We start from the raw sequence: 24722 nt of genomic DNA on the forward strand, positions 1-24722 counted from the left end.
CATACAAATAACTACAGTATGGTATGACAAATATCAACGGAGAGGTATATACAAGGTATTTGACAACACTGAAAAGGAATAAGAATGCTACTTGGAAAAGCTGAGTATTGAAGGATTAGGATGAATGAACTGGGCTAACTATGAGGTGAAAAGTCAATACAGAAAGAAAAAAAAAGTACATGCAAAAACACAGCAGCATAATAACAAAACCTGCTTGGGTAGCTTAAATAAGAGGTAAGTAACTGGAGAGTAGCTGGAGAGGTGGACACAGGCCAGATCATAAAGGCAAGAGCTCATACATTGTGCTAAAGAACTTATTTACTCATTTATATACATGAGAAACCATTAAGAGTTTTTAAGACAAACCACATGACCAAGTATGAATTTTAGCAAACCAACAGCAGCAGCAGTATGGAAGATAGAAGAGCAGACACTGAAAGGGGAGTTAGGTGACCCTAATTCCAGTAGAACCTTGAACAATCCTAAACATGAGATACTGAAGGCATAGATAATCTAAGACATCACAATATGGAGTAAAAAGAACTCTGAGAAGTATTTAAGAGGACATGGTAACTAACAAATTGTGAGGAACAGTGAAGAAAAAAATCTAAGATATCTGCTAGGTTTCTGACTTGACTAACTGATTCAAAACAGTTGAAAGAAACAAATTTCAGTCTCCTACATCTTATGGGACTTAGGATCAGAGTGTTCTTTCCAACTATAGGATTACACATCTAGGCTTTAGTTCTACTGGGCCAGACTACAATGAAGGAAATGGTTACCTTCATTCAGTACACCAATCTAGTACCCAAACTGCGTACACTAAGCAGAACACCCCCAGAACTGGGGGGTGGGAGCATAAATAGGAAGACCCTGTAAATTTGTGGCTAAGGGACTTACACAGCCCGAGGTAGGTACACCAATTTTCCATAGCTCCCAACAAAGTTTTGCCTCTCTTGTAAAGGAGACTAGGTAGGGCTAAGGATCATGGCTAAGTTTCAAAGGTTTATCAGTCAGCTATCTGGCTACCTAGTAAGCTAAATAGGAAAAAAGGCACAATCTCAGTGAAAAAAGGAAAGAAAATCCCAAATATTAGCAACTAGAGAGATGGACAAAAGTTTCATAAGCAATGACGGCAGAGAAGTAAAACGCTGACTGATCTAACCATTTGTGTATAAGGAGCATTTTCATGTTAATACTTTAAGCATCTCATATAACTATTCTAACTATTGCTAAGTACTGGTCAACAATCAAAATGAAGCAAAGCACTCCTGACAGAGCCAGCCAGGTGCCCCTAAACACAATTTTTATTGATTAATGTCATCATGTTTGCATAGGCCTTACAGCTTTCAGTTAAGTTCAGCATAAACTGCATTACATACTGTCTCAAAAGGGATGGTGTAATACTTCTCTAGAAGGTAATATATAGCCGTATAATAAAAAGCAGTACATGAGAGATGTCACAGAAGACACCAGTAGTTATAAGAGCTCGAAAAAAAAGAGCTCTCATCCCAGTGTGACTGATGGTGAGAAGCCTTCTCTGGAAGAGACACACTTGAGTTTGACCTTAAAAGATAAGTGGGATTTTATGGGGCAGACATGGGAGAAGTTAACTGAAGCAAAACTACTGACATGAATCAAGCTATGGAGCCAAGAAGGCAACAAAAATATTTGAAGATGAGTATGTGCACAGAATACAAGCCCAGTAAAAGATTTCAGAGTCAAGTAAGTTTGGGTAATACAGCATACCCCATTCTAGAATTGTAATGGCTAACAGCATAGGAAAGGCTCTTGAGAAAACGTGGGGTAAACACTAACTTCGTGAAAAATTTTAGGAAAAGCTTATCAAATATATTTCACCAAAGAATGACCCCTCCACCCCATACAACATCACGAAACTTAGGTGAGAACATCACAGTAGTAAGAAAGTATTTATTCTGATACAAATCGTCACCACATACAAGATATGACAATAATGAAACTGATTTCTCCCAAAAGCAATATTACTTGATATTTTATCTCTATTAAGTTAGCTCCATGTCCAAATAGTTGTGCTTATGTTTTTCTTCAAAAAAAAGTATTAAATGAATAACCCTCTAAAAGAAGTAGATGTTTTCTCTGAAGAAAGTTTCCTAGATTCATAAAATTTTTTGGAGCCATTCAGAAGTTAAATACTAGATAATTTCAAAAGTAAAAATACACACAAATATAAGGCTTAGACTGTAAGAAAAAAGAAAGTTAAACAATAATTCAACAAAAAGATGATGTGGAAGACTTACACTTTGAAAACTAAATAATTTTCATGATTGTACAAGACAAACTGTTCGAATACTTCTCAAAAGGGCAAAAAATATACTTATTTAACTGGTTCCAGTCAAAGATGCAGATCAAATCTCTCTGTATTTCAGCAATGCAAATGGGCAGTTTCCCTGCAGGGTTGATCCTACATTTTATACTTAAGAACATTCATCTTTAAAAATCGAATGTGGGGCGCCTGGGTGGCTCAGTTGGTTAAGCGACTGCCTTCGGCTCAGGTCATGATCCTGGAGTCCCGGGATCGAGTCCCGCATCGGGCTCCCTGCTCGGCAGGGAGTCTGCTCCTCCCTCTCATGCTCTCTATCTCTCATTCTCTCTGTCTCAAATAAATAAACAAAATCTTTAAAAAAAAAAAAAAAAAATCAAATGTGTTCTCTCGCGCGCGGTATCTCTCTGTGTCAAATAAATGAATAAAATCTTAAAATAAATAAGTAAATAAATAAATAAATAAATAAATAAAAATGAATCACAGCCACAATGTTTCTATACACGTGTGAATGTGGGTATGAGAAAACACACAAAAAAAGAGTTTATTATAGTAGAATGAAGGTTTCAAAATTTATTTTCCAGAGTTTCTGTAATTTTACATTACTTTTATAATTGAAAAATAAATGAACCTATGGTGCCATACCTCTCATCCTAACTTTTCTTCTAACATTTTGACTGTCTTACATGAAATATAGCACAGCCATTAAGAGCAAGAGCTCTGAAATCATACTGCCAGTTATGACACATATTGAGACCTTGGGCAAGTTAATTAAATCCTCTGTGCCTCAGTTTCCACATCTGTATAATAGGAAAACAAAATACCAATTTCCTGGGGTTGGTGTGATAATTGAGATAATCCACAAAAAACACCTAGAAATGATCCAAAACCATAGAAATTGCTCAATAAATATTAACACTTATTACATCATATGTTTTAGATCGCTGCAGACAAGTTTGACTAGAAACTCAGATGAAAGTTCTACGAAGCAGTGAAAGTGGCCAAATGCCACAGGATACTGCTTTGATATCTGACCCACCACAGAGATCAAATCTGGCTTCCTGAGCGGTCTGAAAATTATTACCAACATGTCACCGGACAGGAAATGGAAAGCCTATCACCAACACAACTTGGAAAATAGCCAATTTATTAATATAAAACCATAACCTCAATAAATCTGTTCCCCTGAACTATATACCCATTACCAAGTTGGATTTTTACATTCTTAATGAACTATGTATGATTGAAAACACATGCTTAAGACACAGTTTCCAAGATATAAGTACTATATATTATATTGACCTCTTAAAATCATTTGACCCATTTTCCAAGCAAAGAATCAGTCTTTGAAAAGTCTGGGAGGTAGGGTGTGGGAGGGCGATGGCATGGATTCTGCCAATGGTGGCTGTTCCTATCAACCAGAGGTCATAAAAGCATACTCAATTTGAGAAAATATCTGTAGGTCACACAACTGGTTTTTAAGCCACACTATGTAACAACAATCAGCAGTACCTTTTAAGATGAAAATCAACAATATATACATTAGGATTCTTATGAGCTACACAGATAGTATTTTCTAGTGAGTCACAAAGGCACATAAAATTGACTGACATCAGTTAAACTATTTCCATACCGACCTCATCAAGAAAAGAATCTTGTAAATTAAACTGTTCAGAGATGAAAAGCAAAGCATTTCTGAAAAGATTCAACAATGACACAAGCCACAACGATGCTGCAGTGACTAAATTGCATGGCTCAAAAAAGTTTACAGTTTGCAGAACTGAACTTTCTAATTACCAAAAAAAAAAAAAAAAAGGTTGATTCAGTTCTTATAGCAGGGGGTTTTTTCCCTCCGAAAGAGAAAGAAATCTCAGAAATCTTATACATATGTATAATGAATAGGTAATACCTTCCTGTGCTCCAGTTTTAAATACTATACAAATAAAGCCTATTATACGCAAAATTAATTTGAGATTCTAAGGTAGTTTCTGATCCAAGTTTAAGATCAAAACACAAATGTTACATATATACACAAACTATGTCTTGATATACACATAAATTTAGACTAAAGATAGAAAAACTGAATATTAACTTAAATTTGGGCAATTTTAGCAAAAGTAAAACCCACTCTCTGAGTTCAATATTAATCTTTTCCTGGGACCTACTTCCACTCTATTCAAAGGTCCTTCGACGGTTCCTAAAGGAAATAGGCGAAATCTTAAAGAATGTCCGAGGGTATATACCTAATCAGTGTAGGTCTGACATCATGTAGGTATAAGACAAACCAAGACGAGAGCCCTGGCATCACAGTTGACCCAAAATCCGTGAACATGACAGCTAACGAATCTTCACTCATACAATGCAACTCACCTTGCAGCTCAGAGGCATAGCAAAATCGGTGGCTGTTTTTTGCGCTGCCTTTGGATTCTGCATCTGTTTCAAACCTAAAAACCTAGCTACCGTGGGAGCTCCACCTGAAGAAAGCTTGACACAACAAAAACTACTGCAATTTAAAAGATACCTTGGGTTTTCTACTAAAGAGGTTATGGAAATTTTGCCAGGTGGGACCTTTTTTGTCCTCCTTCAAACACGGGAGCAGCATTAAGTTAAATCCGCTTCCTTTGGAGGGCCCTAAAGTCAACTGCTTCCACCCAAAATTAAAAAATAAAAATCTCCAACCTCACTTCCCTCTTAAAAGACTAACACTGAATCCACGCTCCAACTCGGAAATGAAGTAGAATGCCTTTCAACCCACCACACCCTCCTCCCTCATTACGCAGCCCAATTCCTGGCCCCGGGCGAACAGGCACTGTGAAAAAGGGGCTGCGGGTTCCGGACCAGACCGGCCCCGAGCCACGGAAGGGGAAGAGAAACAGCAGGAGAAGGGAGCCCGACAGGTGCGTCTACGCGTGACGTCACCGCGTTGACGTGAACGGCCGCTCAGCGCCTGGCCGCCGAATACCTCCTCCACCGGCCGCGGTTGAAGCCGCGTACACGCCTATTGGGCAATGTGGAAACGGGGGGCGGGCCGGGGCTGGGGCAGCAGGAGGAGGAGCCAGGCGAGCTGGCCAGCCCTGAAGGGCCGCGCTGGGTGTGAAACCTTTCCCTGGCCTATAGCTCACGTCAGTCACGCTCCGCTGTTTGCCACTCTGGTGACCTCGCGACAGGACAGGAGGCGGCCGCTTTGGGGGAAACATTCTCGGAAGGCCGCAGGCGCGCGCAGTCCCCAGCGTTCTCGGGAACTCCGATTACACGCCGGCAGGACGAAGACCCGGAGCAGCGCGTGAAATACCGGCAAGCTTCGGCCCCGAAAGCGAAAGGCAAAAGCAGCGGTCCACGAGCGCTACTTCCTAAAACAGATCGAGAGAAATAGCCTTCAGCATCAAATGATGTCTGTGTTTCTGAGTCGCCAGCAGGGAATGCAGCGGGGCTCACCACGCCTTATATGTCGTTGAGGGTTATGTGCCCAACATACATGCAGAGAAAACTGATAACCCAATTTTAGCTATTACGCAGTTTCAAAACTAATGCTTGGAAATTAAATGTTTGGGGGAAAATATGTAATTTGAGGATTCTACACGGCCGAATTGAATTTATTTACCTTTAGGAAACGTTTATTAAATTAACATGTGCCAGACAAAATTCAGTAAACCCGACCCCCGTGCTCAAGGGGTTTATATTCTGGTGCAGTAATGAATGACTGCTCAAGAAAAGGAGCACTCTTCTGAAAGTGTAGTGTGGGAAGAAATCTTTACAGAGGAGTTGACATCTGATCTGGAGTCTGAAAAAAAATTGAGGCGCGGGAGATGGGGGGTTGGGGCGCAGGGGAAGGAGCAAACAGTACCTGGTGGAAACCTCAGGCAAGGGAGGAAGAAATCTAAAGTTAGTTATATGTTATCCTTACTTGAATATAATGTGCAAGATGTAGTATGGGGATAATGAATTGAGGTGATGATGCAGAAGTCAGCAGTTATGCTAAAAAGTTTGTTTTATCGTTGGTAACTGGGGATGGTTGGAAAGTTTTGTTTGTAAGTAGTTTTTCTCCCAAGGTTGTTATGAAAATATCCTTGGGGCACCTGGGTGGCTCAGTCGTTAAGCGTCTGCCTTCTGCTCAGGTCATGATCTCAGGGTCCTGGGATCCAGCCTGCCTTGAGCCCCATGTGGGGGCTCTCTTCTGAGCGGGGAGTTGGCTTCTCCCTCTCTCTGCTGTCTCGCCCTCTCTCAAGTCAATAAATAAAATCTTTTTTAAAAAAGAAAAAATATCCAAACATCCAGAAAACTTGAAAGAATAGTACATTGCATACCCATATGCAATGTTTTTTCATTTCTTTATATGATAAATACTAAAAACTTAAAATAGCTGAATATGACATTGATATCATGGGCATGACAGGATCAGTCACCTACATTCAAAAATTCTGCTATATTTGCTTCATCTATACTGGGATATTTTTTTCCCCTGAAGCATGAGAAAAGTAGGATGCAGACATTATACTTTACCCTTAGATAATTCAACATGCATCTCCTAAGAATAACAACTTCCCCAGCACAAGAACACTACCGTTATCACAACTATGAAAATTAACTATAATTACCTGATATCTAATAACCAGTCCATATTTAAATTTTGCCAGTTGTTAAATCTTTGCAGCTTTTTTTTTTCAGACCAGGATTCAATCAGGTTTCAAGCATTGCATTTTGTGTATGTTTCTTAAATCTCTTAATCCTCAATAGCTCCTCCCCCAATTTTTCATGATATTAATGTTTTAAAGAGACCAAGGATATTGTCTTATAGAATGTTGCACATTAAAGTTTTTTTTTTTAATTAAGAGTTAGCCAGGGCTATTATAGGCTATGTCTCCTCAAAAGATCCTTCCCCACCCCATAAATATGACTTCATTTGGAAATATGTTCTTTACAGATGTGCTCAAGGTAAGGTCATTAGGATGGACTAATTCAGTATAATTAGTGGCCTTATAAGAAGTGAAGAGACACAAAGACAGAAAGATGGCTATGTGAAGATGGAGGCAGAGAATGGAGTTAGGCTGTCAAAAGCTAAAGAACAATTGGGGCTACTAGAAGCTGGAAGAAATGAGGGAGCATTCTTCCCTGGAGCCCTTGAAGAGAGTGCAACCTTACTGACACCTTAATTTTCAGACTTCTAGACTCCAGCACTGAGAAAATAAATTGTTGTTTTAAGCTCCTCAGTTACTTTGTTACTTTGTTACTTTGTTACAGCAGCCTTAGTAAGCTAATACAATGACTTTAAACATTTTGAAACAGTACAGAAAATACAAATGAAAGTTGATGTCCTGCACAACCTGACCAACCTTAGTGTCACTGTCCACAAAAAAAAATAGTATTAAGTATGTCTTGGGTAACTTTCCAGGAACTTTCTAGGCATATACAAAGATATTATACATATAAAAAGACAGAGGAAACATTATTCACCAGAAGCCCTGTTGAGAGATACCTGCCTTGACTTGGCCAAACATTTTGATAACTGTTTAGGGTAAAAGACCCTAGATGTGTATCACTGGTTCCTAGAATTCAGGGAAGCACATGAAGCTGGTTGGCATGAAGTAAGAGGACTTTGTTCTCCTTCTGAGAGGGGAAAGGGAAGAAAAAGAGCCAGGTTGCCCCAGAGAAGGGTTGGAGTAAAGTGTTGGAGAAGAGTTTGCCATCAAGTGTTTTACAGGGGGATGTTCAAGAGAACTGTATACTTTGCTTCCCTACCAAATTTTTATTAAACTGTGTATTACACACCAGTGCTTTTGACTATGTACAGTTCTTGGGCCCTCTAGTATAAGACAGTAATGAATATCTGACTTACATATATATCTTGGATCTTTAAGTCACATAGCACTCAATAAGCATTAATATCAACATTCTAGATTCAACTCCTTTTTGATAGCTGCATATAACAGAAAAGGGTTTTAATTAGGGTCCTGGGATAATATATTTGTGGTTGCAGGACTGAGGTCCCTGCTTTCTTACTAGTTATTGACCAGGATTGCTCTTAGCTCCTAGAGACCATCCTCAATTCCTAACTCCATGGCCCTCTCACCACACAGCAGCTTACCCGTCTTCAAAGCCAGCGGGAGAATTTCTCTTGAATCTCTCTGACTTCTTTTTAGGGGTCACATAATTAGGTCAATCCCACCCATCATAATCTATTTTTTTATTAATTCAAAGTCAATTGATTAATAACCTTATAATGGAAGTGAAATCCCTGTGTTCACGGGCCCACACTGTGGAGAGGCAATTATACCAGGTGTGTACATCAGGGCATGGGAAGCTCGAGGCCATCTCAGAATTCTGCCTACCACAGTCCACACTCTAGCCCCTGATCATTTACAGGTAAAATACATTCACCCTTTTCCAAGGGTCCGCTTGGTCTCATCCCAATACAGCATCAGCTTGAAGTACAAAACCTCATCTTAATCTAAATATCATCAGCTCAAACTCCAAAATCTCTTCCAAATCAGATGAAGATGAGACTCCTGGTTGTAATCTATTAACTCTTCATAGGTGGACCTGTGAAACTAAAGAGCTAAGTTGTCTGGTTCCAACACTCCCAAAATACAATGGTGGGACAGGTATAACAGTTGCTGGCATTCTAGTTCAAAAAGAATAAAGGAAGATAGGAGTCACTGTTCTCAAATGTACAGCCACCTACCAAAAGTGATGAAAGAGTGCTCCTTTCTTCCCTGATATAGTATTTTGTTTGGGGTTTTTTGTTTTTTTTTTTTGTTTTGTTGTTGTTTGGAGAAAAATCCCCTTTGTGTTACCCTCACCTGAAAGGGTTTTATGCTTTAATAGGCTAAAGCACTAGCTTTTTTTGGCTCATTTATCCATTTCTACCAGCTGACAATGTCATAGACTCAAATCACTATATTCACTTCCCGATTCAGTGCTGGCACTAACCCACAAATCACGTTTCTTTCAGTGTAACTATATCACAACCCGCTTTACTCTTCCCTGTCACTAGGTCTTGTGTAAAATTATAGCTAGGAGTTCACACATATTTCCATAAGTCTGAATCTCAGGCTATGCCACTTAAACAGGCAAAACACTCGAAAATTCTTGTTATCTAATCCTGGAACAATGAGGTCTAGTCACCCAACACACACAGTAATCAGAGGGCCACTCAAGTGACCTTTGTAGGATCAAGAAATTTAGCTTCCTGTAATTAAAAAAAACTGTACTCTATTACAGTGAATATTCCAAAAATTGTTAATCGGGTTTATATGGAGAACCTAAAGATTAAAAATTCTTCAAAGGACATATCTTAGGACCTGTCAAAATTAAGGATTTTCCCCCTTGTTGCCAGAAAATTCTACACTGGTATTTTTTTGAGTGCAGAGTTAAAAATTATAGGATATTGGACAAAAGATGTTCACTGTTTTAAAGTTCTTTATAACACACAGTCTCAGTAATATCCAAATATTAACTGCTTGGTGTTATGTGGGAAATCACCTTAATATAATGATATCCCCCAAATATACTACCAGACAAGCTATCCCAGAGGTCACAGAAAGGCTAACATACCATGAGAAGCATAGGGGGAAAAAATTAACACACTTAAGATAGGGTACAAGTGGAGAGGAAAGACCCATGATATGAAACATGTGGTTATGCAATGCTCATATGTCCTGTGTCTCTTTTTGGCATATTAGCCTTCCTGTTGATGGTGAGGTAATTAGGACCAGAGTTGATGTTTGAGCAAAGGTTCAGAGACGGAAGATGCTTAAGCCAATGACACTCTGGCTTTACCAAAGAGATGCAAGGACAAGAGTACCTGGGCACATCAGTAGCTTATCAATTAACCTGGTGAGCAGGTTTTGCACCTTTGGAGAAGGTCATGTGGGACACAGTATGAATGTCACCACTGGGGGCAGAATTAAGACCCATGAATGTTGAGTGTCTCGTGTATTTTGAGTGTATCATGAATATATAGCGCTCAATGAGCATTTGATTCCTCTTGTAAGCTTAGTGCTTCATTAATATTAGGCATCTCTTGGTCTTTCTGGCCTTTTCTACCTATGTTCACAAGTATATGCCCTGCTGACTTTATCTATCCCCCATATGTCACAGGTTAGTAACTTTATCTGTGCTTAACACATGAGTTTTGTCCATCCTATTTCTTTTTTTTCCAGGGCAGAATTGAATATTCTCAAACAGTACAGTTCTGGGCTACAGAGTTGGTATTGTGCCCATGGTGATGATGGGGGTGTTTACAATATAGTCAAACTTCTTATGACTCTTTCATTACTTTATTCAAGGTAGAGTTCATGGAACCATGGTAATATCCAAGCGCAATATTATTTTACTTAGAACACTGTTGGACACATTTTACCAGAGATTTACAGACATTAGATGTTTTCTTCTCTCACTGCAGATATGTAGCCTAATTTTGGGAAGGAGCACAGAGATTCTGAGAATAGTAGATAATAGTCACAGGCTATTAATCAATCATATCTGCTTTCTATGATCCTTTTATAAATAAATCCTAAATCCTTTTATGGTAGTGTATTAGTTCCTACATGGGGGATTATCCTAAGGATCTCTAGGAAGTGGGCAAGAATGAGTTAACTTGCACATTTTGTTCTCTGTAATATTGTTTATACTGTGCACTACCTTATTTCTTTACAGGAACGTGTTTATTTTGAAATCCATGATTTCTAACATACAGCCATCTTGTCAGCAGTTCTCAAACTTCACTTTGCATCAAAAGCACCTAGGGAGCTTCAAAAAATACTCTTGCTTGGGCTCCATTCTCAGAAATTGTTTTAATTATTCCAGGTTTAGGCCTAAACATGCATATTCCTAATTATTCCCAGTTAATAAGCAGCATTCAGTTAGAACCAGTACTTTATTTTTTTTTTAAAGATTTTATTTATTTATTTGACAGAGAGAGACATAGCGAGAGAGGGAACACAAGCAGGGGGAGTGGGAGAGGGAGAAGCAGGCTTCCCGCTGAGAAGGGAGCCCGACGTGGGACTCGATCCCAGAACCCTGGGACCATGTCCTGAGCCGAAGGCAGATGCTGTACAACTGAGCCACCCAGGCACCCCAGAACCAGGACTTTAGACATGGGGCGATCTATCTAAACAATGTCCTACATGATATTTTGGTGATATAACAATAGATTCCATCTGGGGAAGAACCTTCTCCAAAATTCCTTCAGTATTTTTGTTAGAAGAATCTAGTGGTGGTAAATCTCCTCTTCAACTGACTTGGGTGTTTTACATGGTAAGGACTATAACCAATGAAAGCCCTTGAACATTTTCTTTATTTGTCCTAATGTGAATACTTCCAGCTTGATCTCATTTCTTCTCAGCAAGTGTTACAGAAGGGATCCTGTTTGATTGGGGTTCTTACCAGATCCTTTACTTTAGGGAAGATGGTTAAGAAGGAGCTTCCTTGGGCTGAGATAATTCCCAATAAGGTGTTTTTACAGATCCAGCTTTGGGCTTTTCCTACGCAATAAAAATAATTTACCTGTCAGCCTGATCTACTTTGCTCCTGGAACCTTAAGAGAATAGGAGTTTGTATTAATATGCTATTGCAACAAATTCCCATGAATTTAGTGGCTTGAAACAACACAAATTTATTATCTTAGAGTTCTGTAGGTTAGAAGTTCAACTCGAATCTCACTAGCTAAAATAAAGGTGTTAGCCTCCTTCTAGAGGCTCTAGGGGAGAATCCATTTCTGTGTCTTTTGCAACTTCAAAGCCAGCAACAGCGGAGTTGAGTCCTTCTTATAACCTATCATTCTAAACTTTTTCCATAATCACATTTCCCTCTGATTCTGACTCTCTTGCCTTCCTCTTTCACTTTTAAGGACTCTTGTGATTACATTGGGTCCACCTTGATAATCGAGGATCATCTCCCTATTTTAAGGCCAGCTGATTAGTAACTTTAATTCCATCTGCAACCTTAATTCCCACTTGCCATGTAACCTAATATATTCACAGATTCCAGGGACTGGGGGGCAGGGACATAACTGGGTGGCCGTTATTCTGCCTATTCTGGTTGCTTAATTTATCTTTTGACCACAGATCTTAGTATGCATTTTAAAAAGGCCTCAGTAGGGTGGGGTACATGGGGGGATGTGATAAAGGTGTCAAAAGCTACAAACTTTCAGTTATAAGATAATTAAGTACTGGAAATATAATGTACAACATGACTATAGTTAAGACTGATGTATAGTATATTTGAAAGTTGTTAAGGGAAAAAATCCTAGAGGTTCTCATTATAAGAGAAAAACAACTTTTTCTTCTTTATATGAAATCATGGATATTAACTAAACTTATTGTGATAACCATTTCATAATATACGTAAGTTAAATCATTAAACTGTACATCTTAAACTTATACAGTGTTGTATGTCAATGATGTCTTAATAAAATTGGAAAAAAAAATAAACCCAAACAAGCAAAAATTAGTAAGCCCTCTGCATATAGGAAATATTTGGAGGCATAGCAAAATAAGTTATGTGAATAAAATCAGGTTCTTGTACTGGAAATTATAGTTTCTTTTGATTAGAACTGAGCTGAAGCATTAATAACAAAAACTCTACCAATATTCAGATTAGCTTTACTCCCTCCCCACTAACCAGCCAACAAAATCTTTAAGCCTTCAGGGAAGGGGAAAAAAGAATAACTTGCAGTGGTAAGAGTTTATCTTTTCCAACCAGGTCTAGAACTGCTTGTTCACTTGTCTTGCTGCTACCCTGGCAGGTACAGAGAAACAAATGGTAGAGATTACCAGTGAATGGAGGTTGTATAAGCCATTCCCTTCTTTTTTTTTTTTTTTTAAGATTTTTTACTTGACACAGAGAGAGACAGCTAGAGAGAGGAACACAAGCAGGGGGAGCAAGAGAGGGAGAAGCAGGCTCCTGGCTGAGCAGGGAGCCCGATGCGGGGCTCAATCCCAGGACTCTGGGATCATGACCTGAGCCGAAGGCAGACACTTAGTGACTGAGCCACCCAGGCGCCCCTAAGCCATTCCCTTCTGTCAGCAATTCTATCACTCTGGGAGTGGCATGTTGTATGGTGCTATTTTACAGAATTGGCAAAAGAAGTCAAAAGGATATGCATATTGCTAGCATACCTTCTACAAAGACTGTTGCATTTTATATTCCCACCAACAGTCTATGACAGGAGCCTGAAAAATGATCTAAGGAGGTATCTGACTAGCCATTCTTCATGAAAGCAGCAAAAGAGAATTTACTTAGATTGGCAATTGGCAACATTCTTATGTTGCTTTGCTGTACAAAGGTACGTGGGTAGCACTAGAGTTATTGTGCATTCAGACACCAAAATTCCTACTAACTGTGGGTGGGAGGGGTCACAGGAGGTTAGCCTAGAAATGAGAAAATGAGGAAAACAAATCTTTTGCTTGGGTGGAGATTGAAGAGATAAACCAAAGCAGATTTTCTCCAATTTGCCAGGTTAGATGACTTGCAGTGCCATCTTCTGGCAAAGAAGCCAAAAACTTTCAATTTCCACGCTAGTAATAAAGTATTTTTTTTTTCTTTTTCTTTTTGCTTTTTAAGTGTTTCTTATAAACGCATGGTTAAACCAAAAACTGGAAAAACTCAGAGAGGTCTTGGGTGTTGGTGTGTTGGAGAGAGGATGAGAGAGAAGGAAGCAGATTTCGTTGAAGCGATGATCTGAATCTTTGACCTCTGAGGTTTCTGGCAAAATCTGTGAACACTCCAGGGGGCTACATACATCACATGTACAACAGGTACAACCTGGAGTGTAACTTATGTAGTAGACAAGCCATCATCCTCCTTCAGCTTCAAATTTGGATTCTCCAGTATTTCAGAAGTACTCAAGGTAAGGCAATTTAGCCATAGGGCTATTAAGGACAATAGACCTAATCCCTTAAACAAGAAAATCTGTTCTTATCTTTTAAAGTCCTGCCTTGAAGTTCAACCATCTTTCAATATACCGGCAAGTAATTTATACACACATTGGATGTAAATGTGTAGAAAGCCACATTATAGTCTTCTAAAAAATTTTCAATACTTAAAAGTAGTTTCTTGCTTTAATCATCCAAAATGTGCTAGAAAAAGGCTAGCTTTTTAAAGCAAAATTACTTTTAAAAATGCGGTATTCCTAAGTAACAGACTTCACGTTAAAAAAAATCCCTTTCTCTGTGTAGTATATGTGGGACAAATTTATAAAATGCTTTATTCAAAATCAGCTTATATTACTGAGCTCTAGACCTCATCTCTGCCTTACTCCTTTCTTTCCTTTTCATCTTTTCCTTCTCCCGCATCATTTCCCACCTGCGGTGCCTTGGCTCCGCCCCTCCGCGCCCCTCCTTCCCCACCACCCCCAATGCGCGCCGGCTTCCGCGCGCTGACGTCACACGCCAGCGCCAGTGACGCGCCGGCCGCTCCCCCTTTCTCTGCATTCGCTCTAGGGTTTTGGGGCGCTAGGGCGCGGAGTCGTCAGCTCCGAGTCGTAAGCAGTTTTCCGCGTAGCTCCGAGTCCAGTACCGGCGTGCGAGGCAGAGGGACGTGGCAGGCAGGTAGCCTCCCAGTCCCAAATGCCATCTCCCCACCCGCATCCTGCCGAGGCCACTAGCAACAACCTCTGTGAAGTTGCAGGGGCGGTAACCCGGGCACTCCCCCCTGCCACCGCCCACCGTTTCCAAGGGGCTCAGAAACCAATTTGTTTGCCCCGAGTAGTGTGGACCTGTCTCACCGGGCGTTGCCGGAGGCGGGAAGAAGTCAAGCCTGAGGGCTCAGCCAAAGTCTGGTGTCGGGAGTGGGAGTCTCATTACCCTCCTTCAACTGGACTGTGAGCTGCTGCAGGTTAGATAGACTTGGTTTCTCTTTCAGGATGTCATTTTCAAAATCCGGGATGGTGCCTCTGCCTCATTAACTGCCGTAGGAAGGCTGCTACACCTAGGCGGATGCTTGCTTATTGATCCTGACCGTTATTCCGACTAACGCCCTGTGTCGTTGAGGTGAGTTGAACTTGCGGGAAGCAGTGATATACAAAAGAGTAAAATCATATTGGAAATGAGGAGACCTTGCTTCGACTTGCTTATATAGAGCTTGCAGGGATACTTTAAGTGCACAGAAAATAGTACTTCCACCTCACTAAAATGTTAATTCTCTAAAGAACAATATACATTACAAAGCAGTCCTTGGACATTAGTTAAAAAGCTATAGTGATAAAGGAATTAAAATAACAAATCTTGGTATGGATAAGCAGTCATTTACTTTGCATTTATGTTGTCTCCGATTTTAAGTGACATACATTTTAATTAAAAATGAGTAGCAATTAACTGCTTAGTTTATAATCTTATATTTCAGTTTACATAATTTGAAACAGTTTCCCTATGAGAGGCGTTAAAAGTTGTACTACTTTGAGAGTTCATCATAACTTTTTTTATACAGGCCTAATTTTTATTCTCTAACGTAAGCTCTGCTCCCAAGAAGCAGAAATTTTTTTATTGCCATGGTAACATCAGAAGTATTTATGAAGGATTAAAAGTAATATCCAATATATGCTAATAATAGCCTTTTCTTATGATGCAGCAGTATTGTAGAGATGATGGAGGGGAGCCAAATATGGAGAGAAGTAGCCCTTTGTTTTTAGTTTAGATTTGTTTGGTATTAAAATACACAGATCTATTTTATTTAAGATTGCTCTTTGTTCTAGGTGAAAGGTAAGGAGCTTCTTTTGTGGGAAAACAGGTTTTTACCCAGTAAGAGTCACGCATTAGGAGTTTAGTAAGGGTTATGGAACTTGGCCACAGTTTTTTTGAGGTCATTTTAATACATTCACATTGTGTTCCAAGTACATTTTCTCTGATCTCTCCTTTCTAATCTAATTGTGGTCATGACACCATTTCATGAATATAAATTATTTAGACGTTGGTAGTTTCCATTAGGGAAAACCATTAATTGTTGTCTGTATAGGCTTACAGAGAGGAAAAACAAATGTTTTGAAGAAAGTCTAATAGGAATCCCATTTTTGCTTTCTGCTTTTTTGAATAATAAATAAGTCAGGGACTTGACTCACCGAGAAGGTAAATTGTCCCTCTCCCACCATCCAAACGTTACTTAATATTTGGGAAACCATATGTATGGATTGTAGCTGCAGACAGTACCATAGGGACTTCTTGAAATCTATTGACATTCCTCTACCAATGTTTCCCTTAAGGAAAATTTGTCCATCAAATAGCTGAAACAACTGAAGAGATTTAAAGTTCCAGATTGGAGGGGATATAGTTTTTGCTCATGTACTCTGGCATTTTTCGTATTTGGTACACAAATTTTATTATGTCAAACATTGCTTATTGTAGCTTAAAAATTTTTTTAGTTAAATGTAAGGAAAGATGTCTAATCTGCCTAGAGGCTACGATATTTTTGTGGAGCATAGTTGACATAGTTGAAAAGAAGTATGCCATATAGGAAAACTTTGAATGTCAGGGTTAGAAGTTTGGAAATGGGGAACTGTCCAAGGATTTTAACTGGAGAAATTGATTTAGCTAGCATTCTTCTTCTTTCTGTCAGCATTTATTACTTTTTAAATTTTACTATTTTGAATAAATAATACATTCATATGGCTTAAAATTCATAAGGTACAAAAGATTAAAAAAATCTTCCTCTTACTGAGTTCCCTTCCTTGAAGGTAGCCAATGGTGTACCAGTTTACTGTGTATCCCTTCAGAGGTGTTACATACACAAGCAATGTATGTGTATACATGTAGAGGTTTTATATATTTGCATATGTTCACATGTATAAATAAGTATATAGTTCACATGTATAAGTAAATAAGTATAAGCATATACCTATATATATTTCCTTTTAATACACAAATGATAGTATGCCATGTTTGTGATTCTGGTACTTAGAAATTATCCATATCAATATAAATGTTGCTTCTTTTTGATTTGCTTATGGGTATTTACATTTTACCAATTCAGACAGTGCTGCACAGGGAAACTTTGTGTATGTATCATTTTCATATGTTTGGAAATATTTACAGGGTAGATTCCTAAAAATGGAATTGCTGGATCAAAGTGAACACTGATAATTTTGGTAGATATTATGGAATTTTATTTTCCCTAGTATTTGTATCCGTAGTATTTGTATTCTCACCATATTCTGTTTCCTTGTATTCCCCTCCAACATAGTACAGTAACAAACTTCTTGAATTTTGCCATTCTGAATGGTGAAAAATGCTGTCACTTGTACGTTTTTTTATCAAGGTAAAATATACATAACATAAAATTTATCCCGTACTTTAAAATTGTATTTCTCTTTACAAGAGATTGGGTACTTTGCACATTTTAATATTAATTACATTCCTTTTTGTTGTTAACTTGTAACTTCATATTTTACATATTTAAACTTCATTGTTTATTTTTTTTAGATTTTTTTTTTGTCCTATGATTATGTGGGAATGTTTTATTTATTAGAAAAATGAGCCCTTGGTGATATGAACTAATACATATATTTTTTTTTTTCTTTTTGTCATTTGAATTTTGACTTATACTAGCTTTTGCTATACATGATTTTTTTCTTTTTTAAGTAGGCTCCATGCCAGCATGGGGCCCAGCGTGGGGCTTGAACTCACAACCCTGGGATTGAGACCTGAGCCAAGATCAAGAGTTGGACACTTAACTGACTGAGCCACCCAGGCACCCCTTTTATACATGTTTTTTATGTAGTTGTATTAATACCTTAAGGCTTTTTGGGTTTGTGTCATACTCAGCTGCCCTGCTCTAAGATTATAAAAGTCATCCTCCCATGCTTTATTGCTATTTTTTTTCTTACATTTAAGTAGTTTATCATCTAGAATTTGTACTGATCCTCAGTAAAGTGAAGAAAATGGGTTTAAGTTTTTCTTTTCCATATTACTTCCTAGTTGTCTAAATACTATTTATTTCAAAATCTAACTTTTCCCCACCAATTTGAAATATCACCATGGTCATCCACCAAGTTAAAAATATGGTGTTTTGTTTTTGTTTTTTTTGGGAGAGAGAGAGAGAGAGGGAGAGGGAGTGGGAGAATCCTAAGCAGCCTTCACAACCAGCATGGAGCTAGATGTGGGGCTCGATCTCATGACCCTGAGATTATGATCTGAGCCAAAATCAAGAGTCAAACGCTTAACTGACTGAGCCACCCAGGTGCCCCCCCCAAAATGCTTTTTTTTTTTAAAGATTTTATTTATTTATTTGAGAGAGAACACTAGGGGAGAGGGGGCAGAGGGGAGAGAGAGAGAGAAGCAGACTTCCCACTGAGCAGGGAGCCCGACATGGGGCTCGATCCCAGGACCCTGGGATCATGACTTGAGCCGAAGGCAGATGCTTAACCGAGTGAGCCACCCAGGCACTCCCAAAAATGTTTTTGATTTGTTTCTGGACCTTCAATGATTGCCTGTCAATTTCATAATTATTGTAGCTTTATAATGTGTCTTGATATTGAGTAGAAAAGTCTTCCTTCATTGGTCTTTTTCTTTTCTTTTTTCAGTATTTCTCTGACTATTCTTTTTTTCTCATATTAACTTCAAATCAGCTTGTCTAGTCACTGTCACCCACAACGATTGTGTTTTTAATAGGGCAGAATTAAATGTAGAGACTAAGAATTAAAATCTTTCTTATATTAAATCTTTCCACCTATTTTTCTTTTTTGTGAGTGTGTTTTTGTTCTTTCTTGAATATTTTCTGTTGGTTCATTTTCCAGGTTAACAGTCCTGTCTTCTGCTGTATCCTGACTGCTGTAAAACCCATGCAATGCCTTTTTAATTTCATATATCTTATATTTCATTTCTAGAATGTTCATTTAATTTTTAAAAATAAATGTCAGTTTTTTGTTGAAGTTCTCCATCTTTAAGAAAATCACTTTTGTTCATCTTTTCCTCTTCTTTTCTTGAACATATTACTTAGGGTTATTTAAAATCCTTTACTGATAGCTCCATATTTGAGTCATTTGTGATTCTGTTTCTTTATTTTATTTTTTTAAGATTTTATTTATTTGACAGAGAGAGACACAGCGAGAGAGGGAACACAAGTTGGGTGGGGGTGGGAGAGGGAGAAGCAGGCCTCCCGAGGAGCAGGGAGCCCGATGCAGGCCTGATCCCAGGACTCTGGGATCATGACCTGAGCCAAAAGCAGACGCTCAACGACTGAGCCACCCAGGTGCCCCTGTGATTCTATTTCTGTTGTTTCTTTTGGTCTTGGTTATTTAGTTTTTTTAGTTTTTTTTTTTTATATGCCTTGTAATTTTTGACTGGATGCTGGATATTGTAAATAAAGTCATAGAGGCTCTGGAACATGTATCTTCTGAAAAATTGTTATGTTTTATTCTGGCAGGTTGATGGGAGTATCAGCAGATCACCTTCCTTGATCCTGTCAAGGAATGGTGTTAGGCTTTGTTAGGACTAGTGTGTTTTAGTCTTGCTCTTTGTATGCACAATTTAGGAATGGGCTAACTAATGGGAGAAAAATTTATATGCAGAATCTGGGGCTTTTCCTGTTCTTTTTCCTTCTCTCTAGGATTTTGGCAGCCTTTAACTCTGACTTCTCTCTCCTCAGCTCAATAAGATTGCTGCTTTCTACTTAAGCTCCATCGTGCTATGCCGCAGTTTGAAAATGTCTTCAGGGAGAAGGCTGGGATGGATGTGAAACTCACTTGTATTTTCCTACCTCTCAAGGATTATAAACCCTCAATTTCTGTCATTTATATATTTTACTTAGTGTTTTTGATTGTTTTGGGAAGTGGGATGGTCTGATAATGAGCTACAGCATCATGATTGGAACCATTTATTATGTCAGCCTTCACTTAATCTCCCATATTTATATGGTACCATTCTCAGCTGTGTTGGTATCACCAATCTAGAGACAACTCTAGTCTTTTGCCAACAGGAGAGAGGGACGGTCACCTGACTGGGAGAAGTAGAGGAGGCAAACTGTGTGTCTAACTGTGTATTATATAGTCTTTCAGCCAGTTCTGTTTTAGTTCTGATATTATCCTCAATCTCGGAAGCACCTTATTCTAATTATTGAACTAGTCTGTAGTGGAAATTGACCTATTTGCCACTGCTGGGTTACAGTACTGTTTTCTCTAGTCTCCTAAGTCAGTTGCTGCTTATTCTTAGGTTTGTCAGCTTCCAGAAATTTATTGCTGTTGCTTACTCTCCTGTTCTGCCTTTTTGATCTCTTTAAAGTTGTGTTAGGTTTAGGGAAGAAGTAGAGGTAGAAGAAGTAGAGGTTCAGTTTAATATGTTTAACTCTAAATTGCACTTTATTTTTTGACTTTTTAAAGATACAGGCTGAAGAAATTACTTTTGTGTCTTCTTTTGATTTCTCTAAAGGAAAGGCTTTGGCTATATCTCTCTGTCATTCCTACTCTTTGTGACTAATGGTACAATTCTAAACAATGTTGAAGTTTCCTATTTTCTGATCTACTCAACTCTTTTATTTTCGTCTCTTTGCATCACAGACTATTAGAGTTGGTAGGGCCCTTAAGATAGCATTATGTTTAAATTGTGTTTTCAGATGAAGGAGCCAAGGTGCAGAGAAGTCAGGTGGTTTGCTTCTTGGTCATGTAACTTTCTCTTCCAAATCCATTGCTTTATTTATTGTGTCACATAACTCTCTGGAAAGCTCAAATGTCAAAAATGTCTTTGATTCTATGCTTTGAAATGTCTTTAATATTACAGAGATTAAGTTGATATAATTGTTAGAGACTTTAAGAATACTGTCAAGTTGGTATGTGATTTTCATTTGATGTTGGAAACTGAAGCATAAAAGGACAAACACTCGTATTTTCAGTTTATTACAAATATGAAATTAGAACAAGATTGTTCCTTCAGTTGTACGTTATGATGATTGTGGATGTATAAGCCTATAGTACATTTTGTCACTGTTTTTCATTTGGTTTGAAAAATCTTTTAGGATTGTAATTCAGCTGAGGAGTCTCATGACTAGAAAATAAGTAGGTCGGTTAAATATATTGTAAGACACTGAATGTACTCTATCCGTTTTCCCCTTCACTTCCTCCAGTGTACTACAGTAGTCTAGTGTAGACTCTGCAGAAAAGGAGGAGTTGTGAGTTTCTCTGAAACTCATTTACCACATGTCTTTTATTCAGAAAGCTTTCTGTATTGACATCATTTAATGGCAATTAGAGTCATCCTTCTTCACTACCAGGGGCAGTAGGTTTCCTATACTGAGTTGTCAGAACCACAATGATCAGTAATGTGGTAGGCAGTAGAGTGCAGTACTAGGGACTCTTGGAGCTTCCATTTCATTAGTGTGGTCCCTGGAAAGGAATTGGCAACTAAATTTTGAGGCAGAGCCAAATTGACTAATTTTGTTTCTTTTTCTTGGCAGCAGTCACAGAATAATGATGGTTGTGAAATCTCATTATATGGTTATTATTTAATGTAATTTGATTTATGAAATTTAGTTTTCTAAGATGAGTTTATCTTGATATTTTTTTCTAAATAGCATGATAATGTAATATACTCGTGTCCTGGAGAAATCATTAAATTCTGGCTGGTACCCAGATAGCCATTATATTATGCCAGTTGACCAAACTTGGATTTGAGAGGAGAGTATGTATGTTTGGAATGACTTCTTTAACTCACTGATGGTGCTGTATTGCTATTGTAATAGTTAATTTCTTATTTCTCCTTAAATTGCTAAAGTCTTGTCCTATCTTACAGAAATATGAAATGCAATATGGTTATTAGGTTTTCTAAGGTAGAAGAAGGCTCTTTCCCATAAAATTTCCTAAGGCATAATTATCCAATTGATTTTACCAGAGGCTGGGTTCTGGACTTTGGTCTTGCAGGCCCTGAATATAAATTTTGTCATTTAAGGAGATTAGATCATATTTTAGAGGCAAAGTAAAATTAAACAAATTTAGTATTGATGGATGAAATGAGAACATGGGTTTGTTAATTTTCAATGAGAAATATGGTAAACTGTCACAGAAATTTTATTATGGCCTTCATGACAAGCCCATTTTCTCCTAGAAGGGAATCATGCATAGAAAGCTGCTTGATGTGAATGGAGATAGAAGAGAGCAAGTTAGGTAAATTAAATATTTATTAGTTTTAAATTAATATAGTGAATTCATGTATCTCCACAATAAGGGTAGTCTTGTCAATAGGCAGTGCTAATGATTGTCTTGTGACCATATCACTTTCTTTCCCTCCTCCTTCTCTTTGACTTTTTTTTTTTTTAAAGATTTATTTATTTATTTGAGAGAGTAAGAATGAGAGAGAGTACATGAGAGGGGGGAGGGTCAGAGGGAGAAGCAGGCTCCTCGCTGAGCAGGGAGCCCGATGCGGGACTCGATCCCGGGACTCCAGGATCATGACCTGAGCCGAAGGCAGTCGCTTAACCAACTGAGCCACCCAGGCGCCCCTCTCTTTGACTTTTTAAGCTTTCACTAACTAGCTTTTAGGCTCTGGCTTCTGTCCCCACCCATTATTCTCCTGAAATTAACTATTGCTAAAGTTACTAATGGCCTTTATCAAATATCTTGGTACAGTAAGGATATAATTATGATACCAAAAGGAGAAATATAAAGACTAATAACATGTTTAATTAATATCAAAATAATAGCAAAATAAATTTTTGTATTTAAATAAAATTGAAAGGCAGATAGCATATAAGGAAAAAATATTTTTGACAGAGGAGGGCTAACATCTTCATTAAAGAGGGGACTTTTAAAAATTAATAAAAAGACTTCGGATAGAAAATGAACAGAAAACATGAATATGTCAAAAAAGAATACAAATGTTCAATAAATGTGGAAGAATTTTTCAAATTAACTGATAAGCAAAAGAAATAAAAAATGCACCATTTCTCTGTTGATTGTAATAAGTAACAATAGCAACAAATAGTGACACAGTGCTCACTGTGTGCCAGGCACTGTTCTACAGTGTAATACTGAAATTAATCCTCCCAGCAGTTCTATGAGTGTGTACTATTGTTACCCACATTTTACAGGTTAACAAACTAAGGCACATAAAGCTGAGTAACTTGTCCAGTGTCGTATAACAAAAAAGCGAGAGTCAGGATTTAAATCCAGGCTTCCTGACTCTAAGGTTTTAGTGCTTGTTAACTACTACCCTTTATGGCTTCTCCAAGATTAATAAATAATAACCAGTGTTAAAAGGCTCTCTAGGAACAGGCACTTTTATATACTGCTGGTTAGAATGTAAGTTGGGGGGCGCCTGGGTGGCTCAGTTGGTTAAGCAACTGCCTTCGGCTCAGGTCATGATCCTGGAGTCCTGGGATCGAGTCCCGCATCGGGCTCCCTGCTCGGCAGGGAGTCTGCTTCTCCCTCTGACCCTCCTCCCTCTCATGCTCTCTGTCTCTCATTCTCTCTCTCGCAAATAAATAAAATCTTAAAAAAAAAAAAAAAAAAGAATGTAAGTTGGTAGACATTTCTGTAAGACAGTTAAGCTCTATGTTCCTGAATTTTAACATGTGCATATTCTTCGGACAAATAATTTATCCTAAGGAGATCCTTACAATAAGTACATAAAAATGTATGTACAGAAATTTTATCTAAAGTTCTTTTGTAATAGCAGACAATGTAAGCAATTTAAATGTCTAATAAGAGGATTAGTTAAATAACTTTGGGAAATGTATTCTTATTGGAGATACTAAAGTAATGCTGCTAATTAATTCACATAGGAAAAAGTTTGTCTCTCTCCATATACATTAAGTATATACAGTATTTGACTTTCCAAAGCATTCTTATAAAATTGAAATGTAATTGTTTTTCTCTTTTTAGTTATAACTGTCACATGAGTAAAATTGGATAAAGTTCATTTAACATTGAGTAGAGATTTTAAACCACATTGCTTCTTTTTAAGCAATCATCGTTTTTTTAAAATGTTTTTAAGTAAGCAAATCACTAGGGAATTAGGATTGAATTAAACATTGTAATTGTTATGGAAGACATGTTTTATCTCTGTTAACTGTTACTTTTTTTAATGTCTAGTATATCTGTTAAGATGCTTTAGAAAAAGAATCATGGAAAAGTATGTTAGACTACAGAAGATTGGAGAAGGTTCATTTGGAAAAGCCATTCTTGTTAAATCTACAGAAGATGGCAGGCAATATGTTATCAAGGAAATTAACATCTCAAGAGTAAGTATATTTTTTGTTTGGTTATTGAACTAATACACTGATTTCAATAGGGCTTATTTGTTAGAGAATTAAAAAAAAAAATATGGCATTGCATAATGTAAAGTGGAAGGCTACCATAATCCCAGAGAGAACCACTAATTTTAGAATAGTCTGTATATCCTTGCAGATTTTTTTCTATGCTGTGTGCTTGTGTTTATGTATTTAAGTGTTTTAAAAAAATACACCTACTGTTCTGTAACTTAATCTAGTTTGAACATCTTAAAAT

The 24722-nt window shown here is 37.9% G+C and overlaps 2 protein-coding genes and 1 long non-coding RNA gene across 3 annotated transcripts in view; 2 read left to right on the forward strand and 1 right to left on the reverse strand.

Moving 5' to 3' along the window:
* CLCN3 (chloride voltage-gated channel 3) overlaps positions 1-4812 on the reverse strand; it is a 92344-nt gene extending 87532 nt beyond the window's left edge. The window contains 1 exon segment of the mRNA XM_021699008.2: positions 4673-4812. The gene's annotated coding sequence lies outside the window, so the exon portion shown is untranslated.
* A 9921-nt stretch (positions 4813-14733) lies between these two features.
* On the forward strand, positions 14734-24345 carry LOC110588488. Its single transcript, XR_002480811.1, has 3 exons — positions 14734-14850; positions 15164-15291; positions 24309-24345. It is a non-coding gene; the product is annotated as an uncharacterized LOC110588488 (long non-coding RNA).
* The window catches only part of NEK1 (NIMA related kinase 1), a 191840-nt gene continuing 191458 nt past the window's right edge, over positions 24341-24722 (forward strand). The window contains 1 exon segment of the mRNA XM_021698746.1: positions 24341-24457. Within this exon segment, the coding sequence (XP_021554421.1) occupies positions 24341-24457 (117 nt within the window).

The sequence above is a fragment of the Neomonachus schauinslandi genome, chromosome 2 (assembly GCF_002201575.2).
Source record: "Neomonachus schauinslandi chromosome 2, ASM220157v2, whole genome shotgun sequence".
In the NCBI taxonomy this organism is placed as follows: Eukaryota; Metazoa; Chordata; class Mammalia; order Carnivora; family Phocidae; genus Neomonachus; species Neomonachus schauinslandi.